The sequence below is a fragment of the Triticum aestivum genome, chromosome 3A (genome assembly GCF_018294505.1).
Source record: "Triticum aestivum cultivar Chinese Spring chromosome 3A, IWGSC CS RefSeq v2.1, whole genome shotgun sequence".
In the NCBI taxonomy this organism is placed as follows: Eukaryota; Viridiplantae; Streptophyta; class Magnoliopsida; order Poales; family Poaceae; genus Triticum; species Triticum aestivum.
In genome coordinates this window covers 729,786,644-729,813,827 of record NC_057800.1, presented here as the reverse complement: position 1 = coordinate 729,813,827, position 27,184 = coordinate 729,786,644, and the positions used below count along the sequence as shown (strand labels likewise).

The window sequence follows — 27,184 nt, the reverse complement described above, 5'->3', positions numbered from 1 at the left end:
TGACGCTTCATCCGTCCCAACTTCAGCTTTAGGGGCCCAAACCGGCAGTTGCCTTCTAGGGTTAATATTGCGGTGTCAGCGTTGATGCGGTCTGATGAGTGCAACACTTGTGAAACCCGGCGCACCCAATGAGTCGTTGATTCTCCTTCCTCCTGGATGCAGGCAGCTAAGTCCACTATCGACATAGGCTGTTTGCATGTATCCTTGAAATTGCTGATAAACCGGGCTCGTAATTGGGCCCATGTACTGATAGAATTAGCCGGCAAGCTTTTTAACCAAGTACGGGCCGTTCCTTCAAGCATCATGGTGAAGTATTTCGCACACGCCGCGTCATCCACATCAAGCATCTCCATGGCCATCTCATAGCTCTCCACCCATGTCTCTGGAAGTTGATCCGCCGTGTAATTTGGTACTTTGCGCGGGCCTTTGAAATCCTTGGGCAGGCGCACATTGCGTAAAGCGGGGATAAGGCAAGGCACCCCCAAAGAACTAGAAGTAACACCAGGTTCGATCGAGATAGTTGGACGAACCGGCGTGAGCTGCCGAGCCTGATGCTGTGCGGCTAACTCGGCCTCCCTGCGCGCTCGGGCCCGGTCCACCATTTCCTGAGCGTTCTCAGCACCACCCGCCGGGTTGTTGCCACGGGGCGCTCCACGTCGTTCATTACTCGACACTGCCGGTTCATCCATATGTCTGCTATAGCTCCGGCTTGGACGGGGGGTCGAGTGGATCCGGTCGCGGCTGTACGAGTATGCTTCTTGTTGAACCAAAGCTGTCCTCAGAAGCTCCTTGACCCGTCGCGTCTCTACTGCCTGCGGCGAGTCACCTTCAATTGGAATGGCCTCCAGCCGTGCAGTAGCGGCAACGAGATTGTCCATCGGGTTGGAGTAGTGACCCGGAGGTGTTGAAACAGCCTGAGGTATAACAGTATTTTGACGAGGCAGATCCATCCGATGGGGCTGAACCGGCGTGCCGGTCGCAGGGGCTTCCGCCCGGTTTACCTCCAGCGGATTATTGGCTCCTGCTCCGGGGTGTTGAAAAGGTCTCTGGCCTCGAAAACCGAAGGCAAATGGGATCGGTACTTCCTCTTCATGACTTCATGCGACGCGTTCTGATCCAACATGAGCTTGTAGGCTTGTGCGTCTAAAGCAGCCCACTCTGCGGTCATCCTGGCATCCTCAGCTGCCAGGTCCGCCTTGGCCTGGGTGATCTGTTCCTTCACCTTTGCAATCTCCGCGTTGTGGACTTCCTGATCCGCCAGATTAGCCTCCGCCATAAGCGCAGCCAATGCATCAAATAGATCTGATAGAACTTGAGCCGGCGGGCGCGCAGAGCTCCCTGCCCCAGCAGCTATCGCCGCTGCTGAACCGGAGGTTATTGGTGCAGCAGTCGAAGAATGAAGTGCTGCTTGTGTACCAGCCATGAATATTCCAACTCGGTTGGGTAGATTAGAGGGGTCCGAAATACTGTCACCATCGAAACAGCCCCCAATCCGGCCATCTTGTAGCTGATAAAGAGATTCGGTTTCTCCGGATGACTCATCGCCGGAGTAAATGACGGTCTCGCCGCCAGATCCCGATCCGTCCTCATGTCCTCCTCCATGGATGACTCCCACGAAGGCACACTTCACGGCCGGTTTAACCTGGGCAGATCGCGCACGCTGAGCTGTTTCGACGAGGTCGGTGCAGATGTCCGGCTGAGGGCCCGGTTCTCCGATCTTGCCGATGAAAACGTGTATGCCACCAAAGGGGACCCGGTACCCGTACTCAACTGAGCCGGCCTCGGGGCCCCAGCCTGCATCATCGATGTAGAGCTTGCCGCGACGACTCTTAGTCATCCGGCCCACGGCGTAGCCCTTGAGTCCTTCAAAGCGGCCTTCCAAGAACTTGAAACCATCGTGCGATAGCCCCACGGTGGGCGCCAACTGTCGTGGTTTTGTCACGGCAGATGTCCTAGAGAAAGGACTTAGTCGTGGAGCCATCGCAACGGGTTAGCTTGAAGGGGTTAAAGCGGACACAGGGACGCAAGAGAGTTTATACTAGTTCGACCCCTTCGATGAAGGTAAAAGCCTACGTCTAGTTCTGATGGAATTGATGGGGTTTCGATGACTAGGGAGCAAACAAGCTTCGCCGAAGTCTCGAGTTGTTGTATGTTGTCTTTGAACCGTCGTCGGGTCGTCCCCTTATATACACGGGTGACGCCCGTCGGTTCACAAAGTCCCAACACCGGTCCATATTCGTATTCGGGTTGGTCTCTCCTTATTCCTAACTTACAATACAAGTTTATATACAAATGCCGGTTTACAACTACAAGTCTTAAACCGACTGCGGGCTTTAGGCCCTCATCTGTCTTCTCGGGCTTTAGCACTCTTGAACTACTGATGAAGTTGACCCGGCCCAGATAGGCCGGTTTACGCCCAGCAGTAATATCTCCAACAATAGTAATAGGATAGGAGTGGCCGATATATTGCGCATCTGTTACCACCTAGTTGCTCAATCCCTTTGGTGGAAAATGTAAAAGAAACTTACTTGCATTAGGCCGCCGGGAAGCAGAAGAGGAACGACGGGCGGCGGGGCGGACGCCAAGCTGGGCGGTCGGGCTAAGGGTGCGGTGGCTCCCGCGGGGCGACCCGCAGCAACCTGCAGCGGCGGCTCCCGCGGCGACCCGCGGCGGAGGGCGCGGCTGCGGGAGGCGGCGAAGGGCGCAGCGGGCGGCGTCTGCGGCTAACGGCGGCGCGAGGCTGCGGGGGGAACGTCGAGGCGGCGAACGGTGCGAGACGAGGAGAATGGGACGAGAGGTCGTGCGGTCGTGCGGGCAGCGGTTTTTGTTTTAAGGAGGGGCAGGGCTAGCGATCGATGGATTGGCTTAATGCGTGGTTGGTAGCGTTAAACACCGAAGGATTAAGGGCCATTAGATCTTGATAATGGATGGATGTGATTGTTTGGATCTGCCCCTCTCTTCTTTTTATAGGCGTAGTAGATAGATACATTTCCCAAATACGTGATTAATATTTGTTTCAAATATATGTTATGATGTCTACCGTTTTCATACATATTGTGTATTTTTTGGTAAATAAAATATTTTCTAATACTTAACCTTTTTTCAAATAATTGATTAAGATTTTTTTTCAAATGTATGTTTTGAGGTCTACTGTTTTCATACCCATTGTACATCTTTGGTATACATCTAAGCACTTGTTGACACAGGTTTACCATTTCTCATATACACGAATCATATTTTTTTGATACAGGAAGTAGAAGTACAAACCCATGTCATTTTTTTTTCTGAGACAAAAGCCCATGTCATCTCAATGTTTACCGAGAGCACCTGGGCCACCGTGTGTTTTCTCGGCCGGGCCTGCACAGAACCACAGAGCAAAAACAAGCCCAGACGCAAGCCCATCACACCCCACCACCACCTCGCGGCCCAGGCGGCTGCCCTACATATACCGACCCCCCAGACGGCTAGGGTTTCTCCCTCCATCCACCCCTCCCAGCCGCGCTCCGCCTCCCGTTCGCCTGCACGCCGCGGCGCCGCCGTCTCCGTCCCCGCCTCCGCCCCCGGCGCCCGTCACCATGGTGAGCACCCCCCAGCCGAGTCCGCTCTCCCCGTTGGTTGCTCCGGTGGTAGAGCTCCCTAATCTGACCTCCCTTGTCTCCCTCCGCAGATCATCTCCAAGAAGAACCGCCGCGAGATCTGCAAGTACCTCTTCCAGGGTGAGCTACTCCCCCCTCCCTCGCCCATTTTTCGCACCGTGCCGGCCGTGGTCAGGATCCAGATGCCATCTCGTTAGTCTTCTTCTGTAGGGTTCGATCCATGTGTTGTCTAGGGTTTTAGCCAGGTTGCTCCGTTAGTGTTCTTGGCACCCATTGACCGCGGCGAGTTCGCTCCGATGCGCGGTTGCTGCAAGGTTCGAGCATAGACAGTTAGGACACCACTGACATCCTAACTGTAGAATCTTATTCATGTCAAGCTGCAATCTTGAAGAATTCTACTGACTATTACAATAGTCTGAGCATCTTAACTGAATTCCTTGCTGCGAATTTCAACTTTTGATTGATGTGTCCAAGAATGCTACTACTTTGGATGGTCTGAAGGATTTGACCGATGAATCTATTGTGATGTGTGTGCAGAGGGAGTCTTGTACGCCAAGAAGGACTACAACCTGGCCAAGCACCCCCAGGTCGATGCCTCGAACCTCGAGGTCATCAAGCTCATGCAGAGCTTCAAGTCCAAGGAGTACGTCAGGGAGACCTTCTCGTGGCAGCACTACTACTGGTACCTGACCAACGACGGCATTGAGTTCCTCCGCACCTTCCTCAACCTGCCGTCTGAGATCGTGCCCAACACCCTCAAGAAGTCCGCCAAGCCCCCGTCCCGCCCCTTCGGCTCTGGCCCACCGGGTGACCGCCCCAGGTGAGCTAGCTATGTTCATCATTCTGCCTCTCTGTTTTGGGCATAGTTGTTCCTGTTGCTGTTGAGAATATAACCACACTGATCATCTAGCTATACTCTATATTTTGATTAGTCTGTCTAATCTTGGTGCCTGTTGACTTGGAATGAGGATAAATTTTAGTCCTGATCCACCATTTGTTTAGCAAAGTTGAAATTAGTTGATGAACCTTGCCATGCCACACCAATGCTCAATAATAATCTCTGTTCCATTTCTGTTGTATGGCCATGCTATTCAGTTGTTGAAACACAGGGGAATTAGGCTTGTGTTTTTTATATATCTGTATATGTATATTCTACAATTTGACCTACAATTATCCTCCCTATAATGTTGTGTAGTTAAAGCCATAAGTAGTTACATTTGGCAAAGTATGAAACACAATTCTTCCATGGTGTCCAGCTTGTTTGTTTCTCTTACATTCATATATCAAGAACACTGATGTATTTGTATTCACTAATTGGTTTTGCTAAATTTGGCAGGGGTCCTCCTCGTTTTGAGGGTGACAGGCCCAGGTATGGTGACAGGGATGGTTACAGAGGAGGCCCACGTGGTGCTCCAGGTGATTTTGCTGGTGAGAAGGGTGGAGCTCCTGCTGAGTACCAGCCAGCTTTCAGGGTAAGGACTGCAATTACCGTTGTTAAATTTCATATGATTGTTGGCATCAACTTAGGTGTGCATTCATGACATGATTACGTTTCTAGCTTCTAGCATTCGAACCAGTTTTGATAACTGGACTCTGATTCTCTCATTATATGTTGGAAATATTCTACTGTGATACTGTATTGGTTTTTAGCTTGATCATAGATTGTAGTGTTAAGCTCTGGTTTCCTATGAGGCTTGATCATAGCTTGGCAGTTCTCAGCTCTGTTTCTGTTCTATGTAAAACAGTTTTCAATTCTGGTGCTGTACTATGTAAAACATTCCTTCATTGCACATATAGACTCTACTATGTAAACCATTCCTTAATTGCACATATAAACTCTATACTTCCTTCTGGTTATCTAATTTTGTACAATCTGTAATTGTTTCTCCAGGGTGCTGGTGGTGCTGCCAGGCCCTTTGGCCGTGGAGGCGGCGGCGGCACTTTCGGTTCTGGAGCTACCATGGAGTGAAGAAGCGACTCTTCAGCAAGTGGGAGCACCCAACAGGTCTTCAGATCCAATGCGTGCGTGGGGTGCTGTCCTCTCTGTTGATGTTTGAATTCTGCGAACACTGTGATGATTTTGTTTATCGGGATTGTAGCTTAAGACCATGGTTTATGGGTTCGTTTGTGTTAGAATGAGCTCTTTGATATTAAGACAGCTGTTGATCGACTCACAATCTAAAGATGGTCAACTTGCTATTTAATTGTGTTTTCTGTCCTGTGCTGTTTCTGGTTCCAAGAAGTTACGTTTCACTTTCTTTTGACATGTGGAATGTGTGCATGCCTCCTAGATTGGGTTCTATTGCCCTTGGCTCTCCATTAAGTGAAAAGGAATCACTTTTGCCCTGGATCAAATTTAGCACTCCCTCTGATCTTAGTTTGATGAAATGGATGTATTACAGTGCTTTGTGAATTAGGTTCATTTGCCATTGGCGTTGGAAGTGAAACCCCCCCTGAAAAGTTTGGTTCGTAATTCAGCTTCACCTGAGAGCTATTGAAAAAAAGCCAACCTCAGCAATCAAAAGGTGAATCATGTAGAAAATGTGAAATTATGAATTGATGCTGAATTTGTGTTTGTTTCCTTTGTGAAATTGAAGTTGACTTTGAAAGTTTACATGTTCCTCGGAATTTCTGAAACATCTTATACATTGTTTTCGGTTCAACAAAAACTTGATTTCCACTGGATATTCTCCCGTCTTTGACTCATCTCGCTGAAAACTTGATTTTCACCGGATTTTCTTTCCTTGACTTCAACTCGATATCACGACAATAGTGTTTACCTTGCAACCTTGGCCTCTCGAGTGATGTCGTAGAGTCCACACCCTAACAATCCCACATTTTGTCTTTTAAAACATAGAAGGGTTTCGAAGGCCCCCGATGTAAAATGGGGGTACACAATCTTGTCGTCGCTAGGGACACCAATTGGGGCGGCAAAGCCTCCATGGTAGCACACCATGGACTTCATGCTGAAACCACATTGTCTCTCATCTGGCATCTTGGTCGGGAGGAAGAAGAAACACTGCCATTCAACCAACATATCCGATGGTAAGCTAAAACGGCTGACAATCGACCATTGCAGCAGGGGCGAGAGCCTCTTGACAGCAGCCATCGATGATTAGCACCTTCTCAATCTGGATCTCCATCACTCTTCTGCTCCTCTTTTTACCACCATTGCTACCTTGCTAGCAGAGGGCGGCGAGACACAACACCAGGTCTGACCTTGCTCCTCTTTAATTCTTCTTCGCCCCCTCCACAGAGGGAAGAACAATATTGGGGATTGTAGCAGGAAATCACCCGAATCAATTGATTTGGCACTGAATCCCCTGATAAAAGGGAAGCACTCGTGAAGGGGGTTTATTCCAGTAAAGAAGGTGAGAGGGAGTGATGCCGGGTGACCAAGAGCTTCACCACAGAAAAGGAAAACGAACGTCGGCATAAGAAGTAGCCTCAGAGCCTTCCCCTTCCTCTGCTACCTCACCATCCACATGTACCCAGGGACATGAGAGAAAAGATAATCACGATCAACTTCATATCCGGTCGACGCTTTATTTGCGTGAAAGAAAAACACCACCAAAACATAAAGGAAGAACCCGACCTTCCTCCAGCAAACCCCGGCCACCATGGTCGCCGATAGTGGGAAGAGGGAGGTCGGTGGGGAGATATATGAGGGAGCGCAAGGAATAAACGCCACTAGAGGCAGTCGTCACTGGGGCAAATCCGTCACTGGCAATGCCCCGGGAAGGGGGTTTTCACCTCGCCGTTGTCAGTGAGGAACCCTGACAATCCCTTTGTCTTCACTTCACCTCCTTCACTCTAAAGTGATGGCGGTTGAACGTTAGAGCGTTTTTTCTAATCTTCTGGACTCTTAACTAAAATCAATTCATCGCACCAAAAAAATTCAGAATCGTCGACTCTTTAACTAACCCTAGCAGAAATATTCATTGCACCCTACCAAATACTGTATGTCAAATCAAAGCACAAATAGAAATTAGTAATTGGTGTATCATCCTCCGGCGGATAAAAAACCCCACCTTTCCCACCTCGCTCGCTGCCAGAGACACCCAAACGGTCACCGCCGCCGGCCGCCCCGCCCCGCTGCTAAACCCCCCACTAAACCCTAGCCAGAAAACCCCCGCCGCCACCGCCGCGCCGCCTGCCCCCCGGCCTCGGTATGGAGGGGGAGCCGCCCGCGCAGGGCCCGCCCCCCAGCGCCGCCGCCGCCTCCGCCTCCGGCCCCGGCGGCGGCGGCGGCGGCGGGGAGAAGGGCGCCCCGTGCCAGGAGTGCGGGGAGCAGCCGTGGAAGTACCGGTGCCCGGGCTGCTCGCGCCTCACCTGCAGCCTCCCCTGCGTGCAGGCCCACAAGCGCCGCACCGCCTGCTCCGGCAAGCGCCCCCGCACCGTCCCCGTCCCGCTCGCCCAGTTCGACGACAACCAGCTCCTCTCCGGTGACGGATCCGTCCCTCGCCCCCCCGGCCCACTCCCTCGCTCGCTCGCCGTGGCCTCCATCCATGCTGACCGTCTGTCCCCTGTTTTCTCCGCTTGCAGATTACAACTTGTTGGAGGAGACGAGCATGGTCAGGGAGTCAGCCCACAGGCTGCTCGGCGGCTTGGGCCGCAACTTCGGCTGCGGCTTCGAGGGACGCCATGGCGCCCAGCTGCCGCCGTGGCTCTCCTTCCTCCGCAAGGCCGCGGAGCGCCGGGGCGTCCGGCTCGCCTTCCAACCCACTGGCATGACCAGGAGGGAGCAGAACCGCTCGCGGCACGACAGGAGGTATCTCAGTGCTGCTCTTTCGATTGATCGATCCTGTCTATCGCGATATGATGATGATGATGATGATGATATATTACTGAAGTAAAGTTGATTTTGTGTCAGTAACTGTTGACTGAAACTGAAGATACTGAAAGCAAATGGATGCTGTGGAGAAGTGAAATGCTCTCTATCTTGTTTGAGTTGTTGCTTTGCCTATGTATTCAGTAATCATTTACTTGTTGACATCATTGTGAACGTCTGATGCACATTGCCAAGGCCGTACCCCCAAAATTTGGGTCCTGGTGATATATAAGAAAGTCAATTAAAACATTTTTCATTGACCATTTGTAGCAGTATAGATTTCTCAAAGGATTAAACGAAAATCTCCTATGTCTACAACTAGAAGACATCTTAGAAAATTAGGATACTGAAGCTACAAGGATGCACAACTTCAGGAAAGAACAACCAATTAACTAAAGGTCAAGACTTCCTTAAAAGAGAAACTAAAGAACTGAGGGGCAAGAGAAGAGACGAAACAACCTTCGGCAGCCCGGCTGTTGACTGAGGCTGATGCTTGGGTCTCCGATTGCTCTGTGCCACGACCACAGACCAAGCAGCGAAACACGACTCCGATTGTTCGGATTTTCTTAAGGGAGGATTGAATGTAAAATCAATAGGAAAGCCCCTAATTTATATGTTGCAGTTGAACGAACCTGCAGCCGACTGCCATGGACACCTCTCTTCTCAGGAAATTGAGAAGCCATCGGAGGAGAATAGAGCAAGGATACGAGGCGTCCAAGAGTTAATTTCCAGCTATTTAATTTGGAGAGATTTGATTTGCCACTGAGCTGGGGCGAGCCAAGGAAGAGAGAGGCTGCCTGGAATTTGATGCGCAACATAAACTGCCTCTAGAGTTCTCCTGCACGTGAATGTGATAGAAAGAGATGAGAGAGAGAGACAATAGTTTGGCCATGGGCTTGGGTTGGTGGTTTGGTTCCATGGTTGGCCTGTGTCTTTTTCTCTTTATTTATAGTTCAACAAACTGATTAATCTTTAATCTCTTAATCAGAACTGATAATACTTAAAAGAATTGCCTAAAAAAACGTAAAAGAAAGTTGGGGGCCTGTGCAGCTGCTCCAGTTGCACTGGTGGATGTATGGGCCTGCATGTTGCTTAGCAACTTTTCTACTCGGAAGTTCGGCAAGTTTGCTCTAGAGTCTTTGATTGTTGGGGTTCCTGTCATACTTAATGTGATTATGATTCAGTTTGGCCTTTGCATGATTCCATGGTTAGGCGCTTCGACTCATAACTGATAAGTTTTCCATGCAAGTTTGTCCTCTCCTTGCTATTTAAGCAATAACACAACCACTGTCAGCACATTGGCTACAACACGTTGTGAATCAATATACAACGTTTTATTTTCTTAATAATTTGTGCAAGCATCCTATGCCTAAATACATTTGAATGAACCTTACCAGTAGTATCACTCCCCCTCCTTATGTGTAAATATCTCTTTTCAGAAGTGACTGCATATACTGGACAGTCGAGTGGAAGTTCAATTCAACAGATATTTTCCTAACTGACGAGCAGTAAGTTTTCTAATCTATCAGCATAGAATGTCTCCTCCTGTTTTTCCTGTTTGCAATCCTTGTTAGTTTAGCACCATTGCAAGATGATAAGATATATATGTGAAAGCTACTCCTTCCGATCCATATTAATTGTCGCTGATTTAGTACAAGAGTACTTAAAATTTCTGAAGTAGTTGCTCTGTATGTTATAGAGATGATCTGTCTATCATTTTCAAACTTCTTATGGGACATATTTTCTGATTCTGCACTTACTTACTACTACCAAACATCTGGAAGCAGAGCTAAACATTCATATATATGTTGCGCTAGTTAGTTTGATCCTACACATAAATATAGAATCTCCGTTCCTTCAATGCTCATTATGCCTTCTTTTCCAGGACAGACGAGAATGCAAGCTTGCTATCTTTATTGGAAAAGCATCTGACTCCTTCCCCTTGGAAGGACCAGCTTACGCCATATCGCAATACTGAACTGCGTGATTTGAAACTGTTCATTCAGAAGTCTGCCAAGGTACTGCAGTCAAGTTTCCATGTGTCTTCTGCGGTTATTGATCTTTGCTCTAAATTTGTATTAAAATGACTTCTTGTTTTAACATTGCTATAGAATTCAAAGTCGCCACACCGTCAACTCAATATAGAAGAGCCCTTGCGCCCCCAACTGAGGGGCACTCTTATTGTCGAGTACCCAACTATCAATGTCTTCCTTCCATCAGATAGTTACGAGTTTCAAGTCGAGAAGCCTGCAAACAAGATTAGCAGAAATGAGCAGCCCCCTGGCACTTCGAATGATAGCCCTCCTATAGAAGGCACCCAGTTTCAGGAGGAAGAAATAGAGGAAGGCGAGTTGTCTCCAGAGACGCAGGTTATTGATCTCAAGGATTCTGGTCCGTCACGTACCACAAATCTTTCTCAAGTGAAGGTTACGAGTGAACCTAAGATGGACAGCATGCCGTCGTATGTCCGTGGTCTGGCATTTGGTGGTAAACAGGGGGAAGTTGATCAACATAGCAAGATGGCATCGAACATGACTCCTGGGGCTCCAAAGGCTGAATCCTGCATGAAAGTCTACCCAGTGGACTTGAAGGAAGGAGTTGAAGGTGGGACCTTAGAGGGTCAGGTTATTGACCTCAAGAACCATGCAGCTTCAGATCCTGCTAAAGATATGAAAACACCTGACACAGATCGCAAGATAGATTCTTCAGTGCTGTCTCCCATCAGTACTCTAGCATCTGAGGTCTCGAGTCATCCTCAGGAAGAAGAACACAACCAAGAAAGCAAGCTGACGCCATCCGCAACCCCTGAAGCTCTGAAGAAGAGATCTCTCACAAAAGTCTACCCGCTGGACATCGACGACGCCCAGGGGGTACTGCTCTCGGAGCTGCCCAGCGTGGAGTTTGAGCAGGAGATGGGAGACGCCTACGAGGAGCTGTTTGGGGACATGAACCCCGATGACTTCCTTGACTTTGATCTCGGGACGATGGACGTGGACGGGTACGGCGAAATGAGGTCCCCGTTGAAGCTGTGGGACGATGATTTGGAGGAAGGCGAGATCCCCTCGCAGCTCTGAAGAAGAAACCTGGGTGCTCGGAACTCGACACGAGAGCTTGGAATCCGTTTGGTTAGGCAGTCGCTTTGCCATGAGTGTTGTTCCCATGTATTACTAGCATTGGCATTAGTACCACCTCAGGTGCTATTTATTCGTTGTTGTTTTTTCTCTTGGTTCCGGTTGTCGCCGGGGCGGCATGGAGTCAATTTTGAGGTTGTAACTCTGCAGCCGCAAGGCCTGTCAAGCAAGCAAGCAGTCATTAAGTGAAGCCGGCGGGCAATGTCGATCATAGTTGTGGGTAGCATATGAAATTGCGAAAGATGTGATGTTATCTATGAACGCATCATCAGTCTGTTGCTGGTCAGAGATATTTTGTTTTCATTGTTCACCGTTGCTGAACCTGCCATTTCATGAAGGACCTGGTGTGCTTTCTCGTGGCAAGCTGGAGTAAGAGAATGCGTGAGGGAGACCTGAACTGCAAAATGTGTCTTTATACAAATTTCTTTTCTTTCCAAAATGCATTTACTTTCGAAATATTCGTCGTATCTGTATAGATATAAATATTTTCTTTCTTGGACGGAAGGAAAAAAAGAGAAAGAAATGAAAAGAAGTACGTAGTAACGTAAAGGGAATTCCTCCTACACAAAAAGAAGGGCTCGTGAGGCGCATCGCATTCTATCACGCGACCCACCAGGCGGCGGCGGCGTCTCGGCTCGCACCCCACAGCACACCCATGGCGGCGGAGGGCGGCGGCGGCGGAGGAGGAGGGAAGGTGTCGTTCAAGGTGATCCTCACCTCCGACCCCAAGCTCCCCTTCAAAGTGTGAGCACAGATCCCCCTCTTCCCCTTCCCCTCCCCTCCTCGGACCAGATCTCGTCCCTGATCCGTGTGTGTCGTTCGGTGGCTTTCGCAGGTTCAGCGTGCCGGAGGCGGCGCCCTTCACCGCGGTGCTCAAGTTCGCCGCCGAGGAGTTCAAGGTCCCGCCCCAGACCAGCGCCATCATCACCAACGGTACGACCCCCCGCCCCCAACCTCCGCGCGTCCTCCCGTCGGATCCCGTCGGGACCGTGGTGCTCTTGGTTGCTCTGATGCGATTTAGATTAGGGGTGCGTCACGAGGGCCTATCAGGTTGCGATTTTAACGGGGAAGTGGTAGATAATCCATGGCTTCTCTGCGCCAGTTGTTCCACTCGGTGGGATTTATCTTCATGTTGGAATGATTGATGATATACGTATTCTGTAGGTTCAGATATGCCTGTGAATTGGGAAGAAAAAAGAGTTCACTTTGAATTGTCGACATACAGGACGAATTCAGTGGGAAGTCTGTATGTTTGTGGGAACAGGGGAATGCATAGCACGGTTTCAACATGTAGTCTGATCCAGACAGACAGATTACTCATCTGTCCTGGCTTTGGCAAGCCAATTGGTGATTCTATTCTAGCGAGTGAATTTGATTCGCTGAGGCTTTCCGTGGACGGCTTGCACCGTTTTCTGAGATATGGACAGCGTGAGTAGGAACCCATGTGGCCTTTATTTTGCTTTCCGGGACATGTTTACAGGTTTTCCAATCATGGTTGGCACTTCGTGACCTTAAACCTTATGGGATGGTCGGTGGTGATTTACTGATTTGTGCTAGTTGATCGTTTTCCATCCGGACATGGCCACTACATATCATCTGACTTCTAGCGCTTGATGAATGATGATGATGATAGGCTATCACGCACCACATTTTGTATGACGATGATGATGATGTGGTGAAGTGGTGATTACGAATGTGGGAAAACAGTCCTCGGGGTTTTCCTGTCTTGGCAGATTCATTTATGATAATCTCATTTGTTAACAGAAAACTTTAGCCTATCAAAGATGGAATTCTAGACCAGCATGCAAGGATGTACTCCCTCCGTTTGGAAATAAGTGGCGTGGTTTTATTTCAATTTTTGAACTAAAACCATGCCACTTATCTCTGAATGCAGGTAATATTATTTCCCAGCTTGTTTGTTTGCACTCCTTCTGTGAACAAATGTAAGACATTTTAGGTCACTACTTGGTGACCTAAAACGAGGGAATACTTTGTAGAAAACCTGCAGTATAGTTTTGAACTGTTAGTTTTGTGGCATATTGGTGGTGAGACTAACATAGTAATAGTAGCATGGTCCTTTGATGGCTTCTTAATGCAAATACGATTTGATTATGAGCTGTCAAACATGTGGCCAGCTTCAGGTCACTAGAGCAGAAAAGTGTTTGTTGATTATTGTTTTGCCTGTTTGTTTGATACACAATTTTCTCACTTGAAATAATGTTGCATTTACCCTCTTTGCAGATGGAGTAGGCATCAACCCACAGCAAAGTGCAGGTACTATTTGCAGATACCCACACTTGCATTATTTTATTTCAGATCTGCGCTCTTTCCCAGTTCATTCCATTAGCCACAAGTATATTTTCGACAAACTATTTTGTACCATAGAAATACTTGAGTCACTGGATTCAGTTGTCTACTAGGTTGTACAATATTAGCTGGAACTGTTTGAGGTCACTGATATTTTTGTGTGTGTTCTTATATCGAACCATTTGATTTGTGCTGGGCTGCTGGCACTAAAATTGTTGGCTACTAGAACTCAAATGAGGTAACCAGCTTTTGTGTAAAAGAAGAGTAGATGATCACCATAGGGATTGGTGACATGCAAAGCAATAAAACAGGCATCAAACACTGCATATCATTTTTCTGACATATTACATGAAGTGAGTGCATATCTGAATAGCCTCTTTGTGATTCTCTCTTTCTGAAACTTACGTCTCCTGGAGTACTCACTACCATTCTCATTTAGGTTATTTAATCTTCTCCCAGCCTCCTTGTTGAGCTTGCAAATTGTATACTGTGTATTATGCACTTCAAGTCCAGCCAATAGGACACCACTTCCCTATGTAAATGTGCCCCTTTTCTTCATTGCCCGGCTGATGTAAAACTGTTGTTATTTTTTCAGGCAACGTGTTCTTGAAGCATGGCTCGGAGCTGCGACTCATCCCCCGCGACAGAGTTGGAGCGACTGCGGCGTCTTTCTAGTCAGTCATTGTTAGAGCCAACAATGAAGAAACCTATATAACAGGAATAAAAGCATGTCCATGCTCGGTTGTATAATGGATGTAACATGGTCGAGTATAATTTACCATCAACAGCCAGCCAGCCCTATGATTGACAGGATGAATATAGCTTGGCAGGCAGTGCCATGTGTTGCTGTCTTTGTTTGCAGCCCCTGATTTCCTGCTACTGCTCTTGAAAGCCATGGAGCGTCTGCTTGCAGTGTTGACTTTTTGAGAGAGGAAAAAAAATACACCTGGCATACGTGCTGGACACCTCATTGTTTCTGAGGAAAAAAAGGCATTGACAAACCAATTCTGTGAAGCCAAAAATGACATGTTTGCGTCGGTCATCCCTTTGCCTATGCAGAATCGATCTGGTTTTAGTTCTCTGTTTAGTTAGAGAAGCCGTGAAAGAAACTGTTTGCCTTCTTAGGTGCCACACAATTGTTAGGAGACAAGGTTCTGTAGTTCATTGTTCATTCAGTAGGTACTGCGCCTTACACTTTTGTTTAGTGTCCATGACCAGGCCCAAAGATCGTGCTCCCTCGCAAGCATGGCGGCTCCTGCCATACCAATACCCCGATTGTTTTTTCCGAGAGTACGTCAATAACGTACTATATTTTTATAGAAAGTAGGAAACATATTTACAAGAAGTGTAGCACAAATGTGAACAAAGATCGTGCTCCCTCGCAAGCATGGCGGCTCCTGCCATACCAATACCCCGATTGTTTTTTCCGAGAGTACGTCAATGACGTACTATATTTTTATAGAAAGTAGGAAACATATTTACAAGAAGTGTAGCACAAATGTGAACATTCGGGTGTCCACGATGCACCAACTCCCTAGAAGAAAATAAGAAGGAAAACTGCCCCCGCGTCGTCCGCCTGGGCGACTCGAGCGACGCTCGATCCGCTTTTTCCGGTGTCGTCCCTGTGCGCCTTCCCCTCGCCGCCGCCGGTCGGTGTCATCGGGCCTTGCCCGGGAGGCTGACGGCGGCGGCGGGGTTCCGTTCCGTGGATCTTTGGGCAGCGTGTTCGACGAGATGCAGATGGCGACTGGCGGCTGTGAAGGTTGATGCTGCAGCGGCGGCTCCGGCGCTCCACGTATCTGACGGAAGCCTGGCTTGGGATAACTAGGTCGGCACCATGGGCGCTCGTGACGCAGTCATCTTCGTTGACAGAACCACTGGAGCATGCACATATGTTGCTCTTCTGCGTCTTGTGCTGTGACTTCCTCCGATGCATCCAACCTGAGAGCACATCCATGCTAGGGCCACTGCTCCATGGGTGCATTTTTGGCGTTGGTGCGTAGAGCTCATGGTGGTTGTTCCCTCAGGTTTGGCCGTGAATCTGGTCCACAGGCTGCTGTGTGGTTGTGGGCTAGACTGGTTACCTGAAGAGCTTCAACCTGGATGATCTGCGTCCACTGGCGAGGACGACGGAGGTAGTGGCAGCTCGTGGAGCTGTTCGTCTGATACAGATCAGTCAACAGCTGCTACTTGTGAGGATGGTGTAGGCCTTCAGAGTGTCCCCATCCAGGATTTTGGTGGTGCCGACAGTCCTTCTTCCCCGTCAAAGTCTTCGTCAGATGGTGGCGAGAGAAGATCTTGTCTCATCTTGTCAGCTTGCTCGTACGGGCGTGGGCATCCCCCGTCACAAGGACCGTGCGCATATGCAACTACTGGAATCGAGGAAAGTGGAGGAGACGACACAAGACTACTTCGATTGGCTGGTACTTCTGTAGTACCTAGTCTCGAGCTCCGTGGTGAAAACCATAGGTTTGACCCTAGTTGGTCATATCTGGCAATGGCGGCGTTCTTTTGCGTCGTTATCCTGATGAGGGCATTGCTTGGAATTGGCTCGGACAACATCTTCAGGGTGAAAACCCATGATCTAACCTTGATGTGGTTGGATTCGGCGACGGCGGCGCTTGAACGCCGTTTCCTTCCTGAAGGCGTCGCTTTTGAAGAGCCTTTCTCATAGTCCTTGTGTTGTGAAGAGATGGTTGACGCCGATGGTCACTGCATTATACCGTTTATCGTTGCTTTCAATTCCTCGGGTTTTCTTTTCTCCACCTAGGCATAGTTTTGGTCTTTTATGACTTTGCTCTTTGCCGAAGTGATCGTGTGGGTGCGTGTGTTGTGTTGGCTGTGTGCATCCTAGTTGTGCAGAGGCCGGGTGTGTACTCAGTATGATTGTATCCCTCGATGCTACACTATGAGTCAATAAAAAAGCACCCTTTGTCGAAAAAAAGATGCACCAACTCCGACACCGACACTATCACCCAGGCTAATCCAAGCTGGATGTTGCTGGGACCGGGTCGTCGTCGTCCGAGTTGGAGCGCCTCGTCCGCTTCATCAGGGAGCTTAGCAGCGTCAGGTCATGTCTGAAGCCCAGGATTACTGAAGAATAGCACAGGCTACGCTGGCCTCTCATTACATGTATGTAAGATAATGGCAATTCTTGAGTTATGCAGGTCGATCATGTTTTTCTCAGAAAAAATTATGCAGCGCGATCAACTTATATCTTAAGTTCATTTGTGGAGATGCTTCATCAAAGAGTAATTTGCTGTTCAGCAGTCAAGCGATGTATGCTATTTCTGATGAAATTATGTATCATTTAAACCTTGTAAGGTCTCATGATGCTTTCGCGTTACTGTGATTGCAAGGTCTGCAGCTTCCTTCTATTTCTTTGACCTTGTTCATCGGTGTAGGATCAAAGAATATGCAGATGATAAGTGGCAAAGGAGGCAGTGAAATCTGAAGAGGCAAATCATCATTGTAGGTGTTACTACAAAGCAGATGTTGCTTTATCAGAAGAAAACACTTGGCCTTAGAGCATCTCCAGCCCTTGCTCCCTCCCCCACCCCCCAGGAGGCATAAAAATCACCGCCTGGGGCGAGCCGGTGGTAGAATCGGCTCTGGGAGCGGTTGGGCACCCAGCCGTCGCCCCCAGGCGCTGATTGTTGGGTTTCGTAGTAATTTCAAAATTTTCCTACGCACACGCAAGATCATGTGATGTATAGCAACGAGGGGAGAGTATTGTCTACGTACCCAACGCAGACCGACTGCGGAAGCGATGACACGACGTAGAGGAAGTAGTCGTACGTCTTCTCGATCCAACCGATCAAGCACCGAAACTACGGCACCTCCGAGTTCGAGCACACGTTCAGCTCGATGACGATCCCCGGACTCCGATCCAGCAAAGTGTTGGGGAAGAGTTTCGTCAGCACGACGGCGTGGTGACGATCTTGATGAACTACAGCAGCAGGGCTTCGCCTAAACTCCGCTACAGTATTATCGAGGAATATGGTGGCAGGGGGCACCGCACACGGCTAAGGAATAGATCACGTGGATCAACTTGTGTCAACTTGTGTGTTTAGAGGTGCCCCTGCCTCCGTATATAAAGGAGGAGAGGAGGGGAGGCTGGCCGGCCAAAGGGGGGGAGGCGCAGGAGAGTCCTACTCCCTCTGGGAGTAGGATTCCCCCTCCAATCCTAGTCCAACTAGGATTCCTCGGAGGGGAAAAGAGGAGGAGGGGGCCGGCCACCTCTCCTAGTCCTAATAGGACTAGGGGAAGGGGGGGGGGGGGGGCGCAGCCCATCTAGGGCAGCCCCTTCTCTTTTCCACTAAGGCCCACTATGGCCCAAATAGCTCCCGGGGGGTTCCGGTAACCCTCTCGGTATTCCGGTAAAATCCCGATTTCACCCGGAACACTTCCGATATCCAAATATAGGCTTCCAATATATCAATCTTTACGTCTCGACCATTTCGAGACTCCTCGTCATGTCCGTGATCACATCCGGGACTCCGAACAACCTTCGGTACATCAAAATGCATAAACTCATAATATAACTGTCATCGTAACCTTAAGCGTGCGGACCCTACGGGTTCGAGAACAATGTAGACATGACCGAGACACGTCTCCGGTCAATAACCAATAGCGGGACCTGGATGCCCATATTGGCTCCTACATATTCTACGAAGATCTTTATCGGTCAGACCGCATAACAACATACGTTGTTCCCTTTGTCATCGGTATGTTACTTGCCCGAGATTCGATCGTCGGTATCCAATACCTAGTTCAATCTCGTTACCGGCAAGTCTCTTTACTCGTTCCGTAATACATCATCTCACAACTAACATATTAGTTGTAATGCTTGCAAGGCTTTATGTGATGTGTATTACCGAGAGGGCCCAGAGATACCTCTCCGACAATCGGAGTGACAAATCCTAATCTCGAAATACGCCAACCCAACATCGACCATTGGAGACACCTGTAGTACTCCTTTATAATCACCCAGTTACGTTGTGACGTTTGGTAGTACCCAAAGTGTTCCTCCGGTAAACGGGAGTTGCATAATCTCATAGTCATAGGAACATGTATAAGTCATGAAGAAAGCAATAGCAACATACTAAACGATCGGGTGCTAAGCTAATGGAATGGGTCATGTCAATCAGATCATTCTACTAATGATGTGACCTCGTTAATCAAATAACAACTTATTGTTCATGGTTAGGAAACATAACCATCTTTGATTAACGAGCTAGTCAAGTAGAGGCATACTAGTGACACTTTGTTTGTCTATGTATTCACACATGTATTATGTTTCCGGTAAATACAATTCTAGCATGAATAATAAACATTTATCATGATTATAAGGAAATAAATAATAACTTTATTATTGCCTCTAGGGCATATTTCCTTCAGTCTCCCACTTGCACTAGAGTCAATAATCTAGATTACACTGTAATGATTCTAACACCCATGGAGCCTTGGTGCTGATCATGTTTTGCTCGTGGAAGAGGCTTAGTCAACGGGTCTGCAACATTCAGATCCGTATGTATCTTGCAAATCTCTATGTCTCCCGCCTGGACTAGATCCCGGATGGAGTTGAAGCGTCTCTTGATGTGTTTGGTCCTTTTGTGAAATCTGGATTCCTTTGCCAAGGCAATTGCACCAGTATTGTCACAAAAGATTTTCATTGGACCCGATGCACTAGGTATGACACCTAGATCGGATATGAACTCCTTCATCCAGACTCCTTCATTTGCTGCTTCCGAAGCAGCTATGTATTCCGCTTCACATGTAGATCCCGCTACGACGCTTTGTTTAGAACTGCACCAACTGACAGCTCCACCGTTTAATGTAAACACGTATCCGGTTTGCGATTTAGAATCGTCCGGATCAGTGTCAAAGCTTGCATCAATGTAACCTTTTACGATGAGCTCTTTGTCACCTCCATATATGAGAAACATATCCTTAGTCCTTTTCAGGTATTTCAGGATGTTCTTGACCGCTGTCCAGTGATCCACTCCTGGATTACTTTGGTACCTCCCTGCTAAACTTATAGCAAGGCATACATCAGGTCTGGTACACAACATTGCATACATGATAGATCCTATGGCTGATGCGTAGGGAACATCTTTCATATTCTCTCTATCTTCTGCAGTGGTCGGGCATTGAGTCTTACTCAATTTCACACCTTGTAACACAGGCAAGAACCCTTTCTTCGCTTGATCCATTTTGAACTTTTTCAAAATTTTGTCAAGGTATGTGCTTTGTGAAAGTCCAATTAAGCGTTTTGATCTATCTCTATAGATCTTAATGCCTAATATGTAAGCAGCTTCACCGAGGTCTTTCATTGAAAAACTTTTATTCAAGTATCCCTTTATGCTATCCAGAAATTCTATATCATTTCCAATCAGTAATATGTCATCCACATATAATATCAGAAATGCTACAGAGCTCCCACTCACTTTCTTGTAAATACAGGCTTCTCCGAAAGTCTGTATAAAACCAAATGCTTTGATCACACTATCAAAACGTTTATTCCAACTCCGAGAGGCTTGCACCAGTCCATAAATGGATCGCTGGAGCTTGCACACTTTGTTAGCTCCCTTTGGATCGACAAAACCTTCCGGTTGCATCATATACAACTCTTCTTCCAGAAATCCATTCAGGAATGCAGTTTTGACATCCATCTGCCAAATTTCATAATCATAAAATGCGGCAATCGCTAACATGATTCGGACGGACTTAAGCATCGCTACGGGTGAGAAGGTCTCATCGTAGTCAATCCCTTGAACTTGCCGAAAACCTTTTGCGACAAGTCGAGCTTTGTAGACAGTAACATTACCATCAGCGTCAGTCTTCTTCTTAAAGATCCATTTATTCTCAATTGCTTGCCGATCATCGGGCAAGTCAACCAAAGTCCATACTTTGTTCTCATACATGGATCCCATCTCAGATTTCATGGCTTCAAGCCACTTTGCGGAATCTGGGCTCACCATCGCTTCTTCATAGTTCGTAGGTTCATCATGATCTAGTAGCATGACTTCCAGAACAGGATTACCGTACCACTCTGGCGCGGATCTTACTCTGGTTGATCTACGAGGTTCAGTAGTATCTTGATCTGAAGTTTCATGATCATTATCATTGGCTTCCTCACTAACTGGTGTAGGTGTCACTGAAACAGTTTTCTGTGATGAACTACTTTCCAGTAAGGGAGCAGGTACAGTTACCTCGTCAAGTTCTACTTTCCTCCCACTCACTTCTTTCGAGAGAAACTCCTTCTCTAGAAATGATCCATTCTTAGCAACGAATGTCTTGCCTTCGGATCTGTGATAGAAGGTGTACCCAACAGTTTCCTTTGGGTATCCTATGAAGACACATTTCTCCGATTTGGGTTCGAGCTTATCAGGTTGAAGTTTTTTCACATAAGCATCGCAGCCCCAAACTTTAAGAAACGACAACTTTGGTTTCTTGCCAAACCACAGTTCATAAGGCGTCGTCTCAACGGATTTTGATGGTGCCCTATTTAACGTGAATGCGGCCGTCTCTATAGCATAACCCCAAAACGATAGCGGTAAATCGGTAAGAGACATCATAGATCGCACCATATCTAGTAAAGTACGATTACGACGTTCGGACACACCATTACGCTGTGGTGTTCCGGGTGGCGTGAGTTGCGAAACTATTCCACAGTTTTTCAAATGTACACCAAACTCGTAACTCAAATATTCTCCTCCACGATCAGATCGTAGAAACTTTATTTTCTTGTTACGATGATTTTCAACTTCACTCTGAAATTCTTTGAACTTTTCAAATGTTTCAGACTTATGTTTCATTAAGTAGACATACCCATATCTGCTTAAATCATCTGTGAAGGTGAGAAAATAACGATATCCGCCACGAGCCTCAATATTCATCGGACCGCACACATCGGTATGTATGATTTCCAACAAATCTGTTGCTCTCTCCATAGTACCGGAGAACGGTGTTTTGGTCATCTTGCCCATGAGGCACGGTTCGCAAGTACCAAGCGATTCATAATCAAGTGGTTCCAAAAGTCCATCAGTATGGAGTTTCTTCATGCGCTTTACACCGATATGACCTAAACGACAGTGCCACAAATAAGTTGCACTTTCATTATCAACTCTGCATCTTTTGGTTTCAACATTATGAATATGTGTATAACTACTATCGAGATCTAATAAGAATAGACCACTCTTTAAGGGTGCATGACCATAAAAGATATTAATCATATAAATAGAACAACCATTATTCTCTGATTTAAATGAATAACCGTCTCGCATTAAACAAGATCCAGATATAATGTTCATGCTCAACGCTGGCACCAAATAACAATTATTTAGGTCTAATATTAATCCCGAAGGTAGATGTAGAGGTAGTGTGCCGACCGCGATCACATCGACTTTGGAACCGTTTCCCACGCGCATCGTCACCTCGTCCTTTGCCAGTGCTCGCTTATTCCGTAGTCCCTGTTTCGAGTTGCAAATATTAGCAACAGAACCAGTATCAAATACCCAGGTGCTACTGCGAGCTCTAGTAAGGTACACATCAATAACATGTATATCACATATACCTTTGTTCACCTTGCCATCCTTCTTATCCGCCAAATACTTGGGGCAGTTCCGCTTCCAGTGACCAGTCTGCTTGCAGTAGAAGCACTCAGTTTCAGGCTTAGGTCCAGACTTGGGTTTCTTCTCTTGAGCAGCAACTTGCTTGCCGTTCTTCTTGAAGTTCCCCTTCTTCTTCCCTTTTCCCTTTTTCTTGAAACTAGTGGTTTTGTTAACCATCAACACTTGATGCTCCTTCTTGATTTCTACCTCCGCAGCTTTCAGCATTGCGAAGAGCTCGGGAATAGTCTTGTTCATCCCTTGCATATTATAGTTCATCACGAAGCTCTTGTAGCTTGGTGGCAGTGATTGGAGAATTCTGTCGATGACGCAATCATCCGGAAGATTAACTCCCAATTGAATCAAGTGATTATTATACCCAGACATTTTGAGTATATGCTCACTGACAGAACTGTTCTCCTCCATCTTGCAGCTATAGAACTTATTGGAGACTTCATATCTCTCAATCCGGGCATTTGCTTGAAATATTAACTTCAACTCCTGGAACATCTCATATGCTCCATGACGTTCAAAACGTCGTTGAAGTCCCGATTCTAAGCCGTAAAGCATGGCACACTGAACTATCGAGTAGTCATCAGCTTTGCTCTGCCAGACGTTCATAACATCTGGTGTTGCTCCAGCAGCAGGCCTGGCACCCAGCGGTGCTTCCAGGACGTAATTCTTCTGTGCAGCAATGAGGATAATCCTCAAGTTACGGACCCAGTCCGTGTAATTGCTACCATCATCTTTCAACTTTGCTTTCTCAAGGAACGCATTAAAATTCAACGGAACAACAGCACGAGCCATCTATCTACAATCAACATAAACAAGCAAGATACTATCAGGTACTAAGTTCATGATAAATTTAAGTTCAATTAATCATATTACTTAAGAACTCCCACTTAGATAGACATCCCTCTAATCTTCTAAGTGATTACGTGATCCAAATCAACTAAACCATGACCGATCATCACGTGAGATGGAGTAGTTTTCAATGGTGAACATCGTTTATGTTGATCATATCTACTATATGATTCACGCTCGACCTTTCGGTCTCCGTGTTCCGAGGCCATATCTGCATATGCTAGGCTCGTCAAGTTTAACCTGAGTATTCTGCGTGTGCAAAAACTGGCTTGCACCCGTTGTAGATGGACGTAGAGCTTATCACACCCGATCATCACGTGGTGTCTGGGCACGACGAACTTTGGCAACGGTGCATACTCAGGGAGAACACTTCTTGATAATTTAGTGAGAGATCATCTTATAATGCTACCGTCAATCAAAGCAAGATAAGATGCATAAAAGATAAACATCACATGCAATCAATATAAGTGATATGATATGGCCATCATCATCTTGTGCTTGTGATCTCCATCTCCGAAGCACCGTCATGATCACCATCGTCACCGGCGCGACACCTTGATCTCCATCGTAGCATCGTTGTCGTCTTGCCAATCTTATGCTTTCACGACTATCACTACCGTTTAGTAATAAAGTAAAGCATTACATCGCGATTGCATTGCATACAATAAAGCGACAACCATATGGCTCCTGCCAGTTGCCGATAACTTGGTTACAAAACATGATCATCTCATACAATAAAATTCAGCATCATGCCTTGACCATATCACATCACAACATGCCCTGCAAAAACAAGTTAGACGTCCTCTACTTTGTTGTTGCATGTTTTACGTGGCTGCTACGGGCTTAAGTAAGAACCAATCTCACCTACGCATCAAAACCACAACGATAGTTTGTCAAATAGACTCCGTTTTAACCTTCGCAAGGACCGGGCGTAGCCATACTTGGTTCAACTAAAGTTGGAGAGACAGTCGCCCGCAAGCCATCTCTGTGCAAAGCACGTCGAGGGAACCGGTCTCGCGTAAGCGTACGCGTAAGGTTGGTCCGGGTCGTCTCGTCCAACAATACCGCCGAACCAAAGTATGACATGCTGGTAGGCAGTATGACTTGTATCGTCCACAACTCACTTGTGTTCTACTCGTGCATATAACATCAACATCAATAACCTAGGCTCTGATACCACTGTTGGGTTTCGTAGTAATTTCAAAAATTTTCCTACGCACACGCAAGATCATGTGATGCATAGCAACGAGGGGAGAGTATTGTCTACGTACCCAACGCAGACCGACTGCAGAAGCGATGACACGACGTAGAGGAAGTAGTCGTACGTCTTCTCGATCCAACCGATCAAGCACCGAAACTACGGCACCTCCGAGTTCGAGCACACGTTCAGCTCGATGACGATCCCCGGACTCCGATCCAGCAAAGTGTCGGGGAAGAGTTTCGTCAGCACGACGGCGTGGTGACGATCTTGATGAACTACAGCAGCAGGGCTTCGCCTAAACTCCGCTACAGTATTATCGAGGAATATGGTGGCAGGGGGCACCGCACACGGCTAAGGAATAGATCACGTGGATCAACTTGTGTCAACTTGTGTGTTTAGAGGTGCCCCTGCCTCCGTATATAAAGGAGGAGAGGAGGGGAGGCTGGCCGGCCAAAGGGGGGGAGGCGCAGGAGAGTCCTACTCCCTCTGGGAGTAGGATTCCCCCTCCAATCCTAGTCCAACTAGGATTCCTCGGAGGGGAAAAGAGGAGGAGGGGGCCGGCCACCTCTCCTAGTCCTAATAGGACTAGGGGAAGGGGGGGGGGGGCGCAGCCCATCTAGGGCAGCCCCTTCTCTTTTCCACTAAGGCCCACTATGGCCCAAATAGCTCCCGGGGGGTTCCGGTAACCCTCTCGGTATTCCGGTAAAATCCCGATTTCACCCGGAACACTTCCGATATCCAAATATAGGCTTCCAATATATCAATCTTTACGTCTCGACCATTTCGAGACTCCTCGTCATGTCCGTGATCACATCCGGGACTCCGAACAACCTTCGGTACATCAAAATGCATAAACTCATAATATAATTGTCATCGTAACCTTAAGCGTGCGGACCCTACGGGTTCGAGAACAATGTAGACATGACCGAGACACGTCTCCGGTCAATAACCAATAGCGGGACCTGGATGCCCATATTGGCTCCTACATATTCTACGAAGATCTTTATCGGTCAGACCGCATAACAACATACGTTGTTCCCTTTGTCATCGGTATGTTACTTGCCCGAGATTCGATCGTCGGTATCCAATACCTAGTTCAATCTCGTTACCGGCAAGTCTCTTTACTCGTTCCGTAATACATCATCTCACAACTAACATATTAGTTGTAATGCTTGCAAGGCTTATGTGATGTGTATTACCGAGAGGGCCCAGAGATACCTCTCCGACAATCGGAGTGACAAATCCTAATCTCGAAATACGCCAACCCAACATCGACCATTGGAGACACCTGTAGTACTCCTTTATAATCACCCAGTTACGTTGTGACGTTTGGTAGTACCCAAAGTGTTCCTCCGGTAAACGGGAGTTGCATAATCTCATAGTCATAGGAACATGTATAAGTCATGAAGAAAGCAATAGCAACATACTAAACGATCGTGTGCTAAGCTAATGGAATGGGTCATGTCAATCAGATCATTCTACTAATGATGTGACCTCGTTAATCAAATAACAACTTATTGTTCATGGTTAGGAAACATAACCATCTTTGATTAACGAGCTAGTCAAGTAGAGGCATACTAGTGACACTTTGTTTGTCTATGTATTCACACATGTATTATGTTTCCGGTAAATACAATTCTAGCATGAATAATAAACATTTATCATGATTATAAGGAAATAAATAATAACTTTATTATTGCCTCTAGGGCATATTTCCTTCACCGATATCGGCCCATTTCTGGCCGCTTTTCAGCCCACTTTCGGCGAAAAATGGCCCGATATCGACACGAATCGGCCCATATCCAGCGTGGTTCGGCATGAATTCTCAACATAAGTAAATTTTGTATCACATAGTTCATCATAGAAAATCAATAAAAATCAAATAGTTCAACAGATAGCTCAACAACAAATAGTTCAATACAAATTATATAGTTCAAGAAATAAAAACTCATATTTCATCACACGTCGAGCTAGGCGTCGCCCTTGATCCTGCATAGGTGCTCCACCAGATACTGCTGCAGTTGTTGATGCACCTGTGGGTCTCGGATCTCCTGACGCATATTGAGGTAGGCAGTCCAGGTTGCCGGTAGCTGGTGATCAACTTGGGCTAGAGGACCCTGCCTGTAGTATGATTCAGTGTCAAGCACTGACTCTTCCTGCTCGCTCTCAATGATCATATTGTGCAAGATGACACAACAAGTCATGATCTCCCACATTTGATCTTTCCACCAGGTCTGAGCAGGGTACCGGACAACAACAAATCGAGATTGGAGCACACCAAATGCCCGCTCAACATCCTTCCTGCAAGCCTCCTGCACCTTGGCAAAGTGGGACTTCTTGCCTCCTGGCACATCGTTTGAGATAGTCTTCACAAATGTAGACCATCTCGGATAGATGCCATCAGCTAGGTAGTACCCCTTATTGTAGTGCCGCCTGTAGGATCGAAAGTATGTCTAGAGGGGGGGGGGGTGATTAGACTACTTGATCAAATAAAAATCTGTCCTTTTCCCAATTTTAGTCTTTGGCAGATTTTAGCTATCTTAGCACAAGTCAAGCAATCTTAACATAATTCAAGCAAGCATGCAAAGAGTCTATGAGCAACGGAAAGTAAAGCATGCAACTTGCAAGAATGTAAAGGGAAG

The 27,184-nt window shown here is 47.2% G+C and overlaps 3 protein-coding genes across 3 annotated transcripts; all 3 read left to right on the top strand.

Annotated features, from left to right (window-relative positions):
- Window positions 1-3,444: 3,444 nt before the first annotated feature.
- On the top strand, window positions 3,445-5,815 carry LOC123063557 (40S ribosomal protein S10-1). Its single transcript, XM_044487363.1, has 5 exons — window positions 3,445-3,578; window positions 3,668-3,716; window positions 4,134-4,416; window positions 4,933-5,068; window positions 5,488-5,815. Exons 1-5 carry the CDS (start codon window positions 3,576-3,578, stop codon window positions 5,563-5,565), a joined length of 549 nt encoding a protein of 182 aa, XP_044343298.1. The 5' UTR covers window positions 3,445-3,575; the 3' UTR covers window positions 5,566-5,815.
- Window positions 5,816-7,651: 1,836 nt separating this feature from the next.
- On the top strand, window positions 7,652-11,861 carry LOC123063555 (putative box C/D snoRNA protein SPCC613.07). Its single transcript, XM_044487361.1, has 5 exons — window positions 7,652-8,041; window positions 8,142-8,367; window positions 9,867-9,935; window positions 10,313-10,445; window positions 10,539-11,861. The coding sequence occupies exons 1-5, from the start codon at window positions 7,768-7,770 to the stop codon at window positions 11,499-11,501; spliced, it is 1,665 nt and encodes a 554-aa protein (XP_044343296.1). The 5' UTR covers window positions 7,652-7,767; the 3' UTR covers window positions 11,502-11,861.
- Window positions 11,862-12,055: 194 nt separating this feature from the next.
- Window positions 12,056-14,726, top strand: LOC123063556 (ubiquitin-fold modifier 1). The gene is made up of 4 exons (XM_044487362.1): window positions 12,056-12,302; window positions 12,394-12,491; window positions 13,800-13,832; window positions 14,461-14,726. The coding sequence occupies exons 1-4, from the start codon at window positions 12,214-12,216 to the stop codon at window positions 14,538-14,540; spliced, it is 300 nt and encodes a 99-aa protein (XP_044343297.1). The 5' UTR covers window positions 12,056-12,213; the 3' UTR covers window positions 14,541-14,726.
- The last annotated feature ends 12,458 nt before the right edge of the window (window positions 14,727-27,184 follow it).